Below are 8255 nucleotides of genomic sequence, written 5' to 3' on the forward strand. Positions count from 1 at the left end.
CTTTCCTACCCACTCTCCCTTTACCCTCCCAGTATCGCCACTCACACCACTGGTCCTGTAGGGCTCATCTGCCCTGCAAAGGATGGGTTTAAGTTCTCTCTTGCATCCTTGCCCGATTCTCTCCTGTGATGAGCAGGGTTTAAGAGGTGTGTTTGTGTGTTGTTTTTTAGAGTAGAATGTTAATACAGCATACCTTCATAGCAGATGTTCTTTTCCAACAAGTAACCTGAACTGGAAGCAGGCAAGAACTCAGGGACTACAGAGGGGAAGATAATGCCTCAGACTAGGTTTTCCCTGGGCTCTTTCCTTCCTTTTAAGTATACGGTACCTGCTATGCTTATAATATAAATGGTGATGGATCAAGGAAGTTCATGAAAATAGAGAAGACCCAGCTAGCTTTGAAAGTATAGTTTTCATTTCTCTCTCTCTCTCTCTCTCTCTCTCTCTCTCTCTCTCTCACACACACACACACACACATTGAGAGATTCTAGTAATCTAATATTCTGTTCTCCCTTTCATAGTTTTACTGGAAACCTTAGGCTCTGAAGAGGTCTGTATTATAAGAATCCATTTAACCCAGCATTTTCAAAAATTGGCTTTCCTTCTTAGAACCCTCTTATCCGTATAACTGGTCCATATAGAGGAGGAGCCAGGGAAGGAACCAGTTATTCCAAAGGACTCACAGCCCACGTGAACCACAGCTGCTCTACCCTGAGATCATTAGAACTAGATGGTGCCTGAACATATTGGTGCTCTGACCAATATGACAAGGGAAGATTACACTTACAATGGGGTTTTAATGGTACAATAACAAATGGAAAAAAACAGGCTTCCCGGTCAGGAAGGGCCAAGAGCAAGGCCGCGTCTACTGCCCTGAGAGAAACGTGATGTGAAGAGCCCGCCTTCATGAAGCTTCGTGACCAATGTGCCCTGCAGAACCATCTACCACATGAACCCAAATGGGCCAATGGCAGCCTTAGCCCAAAACCAAACCTGAGGAGCTAGGGCAGTCCAGGACAGGGAAGCCAGGGAAGAACTGGGAAGAGTCTACACATGCAGGTGACGGTCGCCAATGCTACCAAACAGAGCCTGTGTGAAGTGCTGGCTGGAAAAAGTAAATTATTGTGTAAACTTTCACCTGAAGTGCAGTGAAATTGTGTTCTTAAAAGTGCTTCATAACAGAGGAGAAGAATAAGACTGAAGAGTCTATTTTGCTCCAATTGACCTCCCCCAAAATGGGAAGCCCGGAGTACCAGTGTAACAGATGTGACTCTTGTTTCTCACAGGATCAGTTCCCAACTTGGCATCCATTCCCTTTACCTCTCTCACACACAGAACTCACAAGTCAATAAAAGGCAGCCGTCTAGACGCTCAGCCCACAATCCATACCCCTAACACCCTCCATCACTTTCTTCAAATAACAGAGTCTGCTGGCTTTTACTACTTGGTTTTTGTTAATATTTTCAGCTGCAGTACTCTTTGTGACCAATGTCTCGATGGGCTCCCAAAGCCTAAATATAGAAAATGTGGCTACTTTTCAAGAATCAACCTCCTCCCCCAGCCCTATCCTATGTTCATTTAGACAGTTTGGGTCTTTTAAAAGCTCCCTGAGTTATTTAGACAGTGAGAATGGTTCTAACTCCAGAGTCACGTGCTGTGTGGCTCTGAGGTAGGGGCAAGAGAGTCAGTACACCAAGAATAGGACGTGGACCTCGCACGCCACGTGCCCATCCAGCAATGCCAGAGCCAGGCTACAGATGCAGGCCCCCATCACATTGTAGCTTTGAAGCAAGCAATTACCCTGACGAGGGGCCTAGAACTGTTTGGGAATGAAAGAATAAAGGTGGGGGGAATTCATTTGTAGAGGTAGAAACATTACACTGTCCAAATAACTTTTTTTATCATTTTATTGGGGGCTCGTTCAACTCTTATCACAATTCATACATACATCTAATGTGTCAAGCACATTTGTACATTTGTTGCCATCATCATTCTCAAAACATTTGTTTTCTACTTGAGTTCTTGGTATCAGCTCCTCATTCCCCCCCATGTGAACCCTTGATAATTTATAAATTATTAATATTTTGTCATATCTTACATTGCCCCAAGTCTCCCTTCACCCACTTTTCTGTTGTCCGTTCCCCCAGGGAGGAGGTTGTATGTAGATCTTTGTAATCAGTCCAAATAACTTGGAGAGCTTTTTAAATACCCAAACTATTGGACTGAGCATGAGACGGGACCAAGCGCATAACTGAGCCTCTGTGTTCAACGGAACTCGGGGAGCCAGCAGGAGAAGGTGCTCAGGTTGTGGGGAAGGATCATAGCATCACTCTTGAACTCAACGAAGTGAAACAACACTTTTGGCAACATCCCTCCTCTTGCCCGCCTCCCTTAAGCCCATTATTGCATCCCCCTGCCTAGGACTGAGACACACCCCACCCCCCCACCATAAAGTGATGCTGACTGGATCGAGCAAGTGGAGGACTGTTGCTAAGTCATTGAGGTTGCTCACTCCACATCCAAATACCCAGGTTCAATTCCCACTCGATCACTTGCTTGCCTGTGTGAATTGGGGCAAACGATAGCACCTTCTTATTAGTCATGCTTCCTTAAAGGGAAGAGAATGGTAGGATCTACATCATCAGATACTTTCAGAGACTACGTGAGGCTTTGGTAGGTAAATCACATGGTTAGCAATAAGCTAGCATCCCCCATTATCATGATCGCTCTACTAATTAGCTCAGGGAAGATCCCTCCTCCCTCCCCTGAGGAACACTGAACCAGGTTATTACCCTTATTCTTCTGTAAATTTGGTATGACACCTATGTGGCTGAATGTAGCTGGGGAAAATGCATCTACCCAGGTGGACTAATATCATTTAAAATTTGTCAGCCAACCTCCAGTAGGCACTGAGGGCCTTCCCAAACTCCCACCTAGTTTCCCAACCATGTAGTTCCCACTCCTCACTCTCGCCTTCTTACACTTTGGGGACAAGATTGCCACAAGCTCCAGGACTGCACCTTTCATGTCATAATCTATTCAGCTTCTCATTCGTTGCATCAAACCCACAGCTTGAATCGATTCTGACCCCTGGCGGCCCGACAGGCCAGAGTATTGTTTCCAAGGCAGGAAATCTTTACAGGAACAGGAATCTATCTTTCTCCCCCAGAGCAGCTGGTGGAATCGAACCACTGGCTCAACGTGTGACCCACTATGTGTGCTTCAGGTCTCCTTGCTCATTGCATGGACTCTCCAAAATGAACGTATCCAAGAATGAAGCTGGCAACTCCATCCTTTCCCTTGCTCTCGAGACAGTTGGGAGGAGCCGTTTTGTTTTCTCTCTCCACACCTCAGAGTTGATCCATCAGCACTACCTCCAGACCTATCATGAATCTGACCACTTCACACACCTCTCAGCCTGGTCTGAGCCACCTTCTACTACCCAGGTTATAATTCATCTCCCTGCCTTTGACCTTGTGCCTTTTCAATCTATTCAAAATACCACAGGCACCGTGATCCTTTCTGCGATGTCTCTACTGAGAAGAAAGGGCTGATGCACTGGTCATCCACCGCTCTCTGACCATTTACTGCCCCTGCATTTGACCAACCCTAGGAGTCCTTTGGACATAAGAACAATTATGAGGCTGGCACAGGATGGAGCAGTGTCTCATTCTGTTTGTGCTCAGGGTCACTGAGTCAGAACCGACTCCTGGGCACCTAACAGCAACGTCCAGGAGCCCTGTCCCTTTGCACTTGTCATACCCTGCTCTTAGGAAGCCTTTCTCCAAAGATCTGAGTCTTTCATTACCTTCAGGTTTCTGCTCCAATAAAATAATAGCCCAGGTCTCCCAATCTTCTTGTCCATGTTTTTTTTTTCCTATCATTTTATCACCATCTAAAACCTCTTACATATTTACTTGGTTTTAAAGTCTCCCCTCCAACATTGGCATAAAAGTAATACAAGGACATTATCACAATATTCCTAGAAATGAGAACATCAAGTCTAGAGTCAGGGAAAGCCTCGTGAGATGGATTGGCACTAGAGGTTCAAAGGTCACGAAGACACCACAGGACTGGACGATGTTTCTGTTACTCAAGGTCACCACGAGGTGGGGCGCGCCCTTCACGGCAACCAACAGCGTGCCTCCTCTCAAGCCCCCAGCAAATCCTCAGCAAACCAGCTAGACAACGGGCTTCTCTGTGTGCAGAAGGCTGTGGCTGCCAGTGGAAGCCCACATTTCACTTGGATTCAGCCTCTGGTGAATACCCTCTGACCTGGTCCAGGGATGAGAATAGCCTTGCTATCAAACAGAGCGTTGTAAAGTTGATTAGGGCAGATATAGTTAGATTCAGGGTTCAGGGTAGTAATGATGAAACATACAACTTTCCTCTAGTTCTTAAATGCTTGCTCCCCCCCACCCACTATCATGATCCCAATTCTTCCTTACAAATTTGGCTAGACCAGAGGATGTACACTGGTACAGATAGGAACTGGAAACAGGGAATCCAGGGCGGATGATCCCTTTAGGACCAGTGGTGAGAGTGGCGATACTGGGAAGGTGAAGGGAGGGAGAACTGATTACAATAATTTACATATAACCTCCTCCCTGGGGGATGGACAACAGAAAAGTGGGTGAAAGGAGACTTCGGACAGTGTAAGATATAACAAAATAATAATTTATAAATTGTCAGGGGTTCGTGAGAGAGGAAATGAGGATCTGATATCAAGGGCTCAAGTAGAAAGCAAATGTTTTGAGAATGATGATGGCAACAAATGTGCAAATGTGCTTGGCACAATGGATGGATATATGGTTTGTGATAAGAGTTGTACGAGCCCCCAATAAAATGATTTAAAAAACAACAAAAATATAACACCTTGTCACTTGATCTCCCTTTTGACCCATTTTCTGGTTGTTTCATCTTTTAATATTTTTTGCTTTCTCTTCCATTTAGGTTTTTCTGTGCTGTTTTGTCATTGTTAGGGTTTATTTTATTATTGTTTTATATGATTTTCTGTACAGGAAATCCCAATAAGCAAATCCCATAACTGGATTAATAATTACCTAGGGGCATACAGAGGAAAATGTTCCGAAATTGATTGTGGTGATGATTGCACAACAATTGGACTATTAAAGTATATGATATGGGAATTGTATACCAATAAAGATATTTAAATAAAAAAGAAAATAGACATCCTCGCTTAAAGAACCTGGTTTCAGGCCGCAGTCAGCACTTGGTTCATCCCTACGTGAATTCCCCGACTCCCTCCTCACGTCCTTAGCCAAACGAGCCCAGGCCTGGCTTCAGACCCAGGTCTGTCTAATCTGAAGCTTGCGTACACTGAATGAATGAGCAACCCGTGTCAGGAGATCTTTGCAGAAATAACCATGCTTTACGATGTTCACTGACCACCTCTCTTCATGTGTTCCCTCCTTTCCACCCCACCCCAGGTTCATGACTACCTCCGCAGCAAGTTGTGCTCCCTCTACGAAAATGACTGCATTTTTGATAAATTTGAGTGTGTGTGGAATGGGTCAGACAGGTAAGTCCTGCTCTGAGGCTTTGAGCCTATCAAAGGAGGGTCCTCTCCTATGGACGCCTGAGGTGGGGCGGGGGAGGTATTTATCCCAAGCAAAGTGTAGCTGGAAAGAGCACAAAATCGGGCCCCCAGGCCGGGCCTTAGAAGGATTCTGTAGGTCCTTGGGTGGCTTGTGAGGCCAGTGCTGGAGGGTTGGGAAAAGGGTAGTAGTAAGATTTGGGGGTTTCTCTTTCAGGACTGACATGTGTGGGAATTTAATGTCAACAACAACAACAAAATCCTATCTTTCATGCACCAGATACCTTCTGAGCTGGTTCAGCATGCTTGAAATGAAAATCACGAATGATTCCACTGGAAAATTCCAGCCGGAACAGCTAGATTAGCCAGTCCAAGTGTGCTTTCTAGAGCTAAAATTACCCTGGAAGGTGCTGGTGTGGAGCTGGCCAACGGCCCTGGTGGTTCGTTAGCTGCCTTCTCCTTGGCCGCATTTATCATATCCCCTGAAAGTGATGTATTACTGGTTTAAAGCCTTTGATTCCAATGATACTGCATATGGCCTCGCAGGAGTTCATATCTGGTTGGACAAATACAGGTGATTCTCTGACTTCACAAGGGCTAAGTGCAGCCTGCCGGGGCAGATTTAGTCCCTTGGTGAAGGCGGTACCAAGATCCATCCTTGGAAGCACAGTCCTACCATGGGGGCAAGGCAAGCTACACCGGGATTTGGGTTTTCAGTGAGCCTCAATACCCTCCCATTATTCAGTTTACTGGGCCACTGAATCCAAATGAATCTCTCACTTAGCAGCTCCAGAGGGAATCATCATAGCGCTGAGCGTGAGTCCTAAGGGCAGCGTTCTTTCAGAACATCACACCCGAGAAATGACAGTAGCACAAAGGTATTCGGTTCCCTGCTCATCCCAAGCACATAGCAGGTGTTCGATAGCCAACTGATAGAGTGGGGTCCTCTAATGCCTCCTGGGAGCTCAGCTTAGAAAAGTGGGCATCGATCACTTAAGAATCCCTGCTAAAGGTCACAGTCTACATCCGCCAACTCTAACCCCCACTTCTCCTCACCCAACTGTCCCACAGCTAAAAGTTTGGCTCAGGTAATGTTGAGCTTTTCTGAACATCAATGCACAGGAAACACCAAGGCAACGTGGCCAACAGCTTCTGCTGTGGAGTAGAGCAGGCGGAGGCTTGAGTCTCCACGTTGCCACTTACTCGCCATGTGACACTGTACAAGTTACTTCTGCCAGCTGCAAATGCCTTATGTGGGATACCTGAAACTTAGACACTGTCACAGAGGCAAAACTCCCAGCACAGTAACTGACATGGTGGTAACAGTCTCCCCTCTATATGAAGCTCAACAAACACAAACCCCTGCCAGCGAGTTGATTCCAACTCATAATGACCCTCTCGAACAGTGTAGAACTGCCCCGCAGGTCTCCAGGACTGCAACCGTTTACAGGCATCGAAAGTCCTGCCTTCAGCACAGTTGGCTGGTACGTACATCCAAACTGCCGACCTTGAGATTCGCAGCCCGACGCCCAACCCATAGAGACAAACATTTGACAACGTCTATTTCTTGGGCCAAGAACATAACAAAATCTTGCCCTTCATTAATTTGCTTAGCACAGCCAACAAAGTTCCCCCAAACTTAACTCCCTTGCTGTGGCCCAGTCTTGTCAGTTTTCCTTCATCTCTCTGCACAACCCAACTCGTGTGTAGACCAGATGGGATGCTGGCTCCCCCGTCTTACTCAGCCAGGCAGCGCTTCCCCCAGAAGCAGGCTCGGTGCTCCAGGAGGCAGCCACCAGGCCCGGTGGCCGGAGGAGCGCTGGCAGCTCCCTTTGTCCAAGGGCTCTCGCTGCCTGTCACTGTGTCTGAAATGTCTCCACTAAAGAGGCAGGCGCGTGCTCCGGGAAGGCTTTCTGGCACTCGCCGATCCGTTGTAGGTACCCCTGAGAACAGATCAATCTTACAAAATGACAGAAACCATCTGTCAGTCCACTACCCACCCAAGCTTCCCCTTTCGCTGTCCCACATCCTCGCAGAATGGAAATGTGCTGCCTCTCTTCCCTACTTAAGACTATGATGACATGTAATTGTCTAGAATCATTTTTTGAAAAGGCTGAAGGTAAATTAAGTTCTGAAAATGGAAAGAGGACACACTAAGGATCAGTGACCTCTCAACATCCTTCCCACCACGAGGGTGCACTCAACAAACCCCTCTGGGGTGGCCAGCAGAGAGTGTTTCCCTCGGTACAGCCGTTTGTCCTTAGATTTGTTTTCAAAAGTGTGTCTGCTCGCAAAGCCTCATTCTGGTCTCACTATCCTGGTGCGAGGTGGGTAGGGATGAAATCACTTTAAGTCACTAGACTCAGATCTGGAATCAAAGAACCAAAGAAATTGGATGGAAATTTCCGTCAAACAAACAGCAAGGCAGATTGTCACATGCCTCCATTACCAGCTCCCACTGGTGGTTCTTGGTGACACCAAATGAAGCCGATCATCGCGTTCTCTAAACTAGGTCCCTCGGTGGTGCGGGAAGTTTGCAAAAACCTAACAGTTGGCCTTTCTAACCACCCCGACAAGGACGGGCGATCCGCTTCTGTAAAGATTCTCTAAAAAAGAAACAGTCACGAAAATGTTCTGGGACATTTCCACTCTGGGGTCACCTGGAGTCAGGATCGACTCGATGGCGGTGGGTCTGGGT

General features: G+C 46.7%; 1 protein-coding gene across 2 annotated transcripts in view; it reads left to right on the forward strand.

Annotated features, from left to right (window-relative positions):
• The window catches only part of PPP2R2B (protein phosphatase 2 regulatory subunit Bbeta), a 569986-nt gene that overhangs the window by 560892 nt on the left and 839 nt on the right, over nt 1-8255 (forward strand). For both annotated transcript variants that reach the window (XM_004696699.2, XM_004696700.2), the window contains one exon: nt 5451-5542. In XM_004696699.2, coding sequence (XP_004696756.1) covers nt 5451-5542 — 92 coding nt within the window. The remainder of the gene's footprint in view (nt 1-5450; nt 5543-8255) is intronic.

Source organism: Echinops telfairi, unplaced genomic scaffold, assembly GCF_000313985.2.
Source record: "Echinops telfairi isolate 266 unplaced genomic scaffold, ASM31398v2 ScPeMD7_7469;HRSCAF=8507_0, whole genome shotgun sequence".
NCBI classification, from domain to species: Eukaryota; Metazoa; Chordata; class Mammalia; order Afrosoricida; family Tenrecidae; genus Echinops; species Echinops telfairi.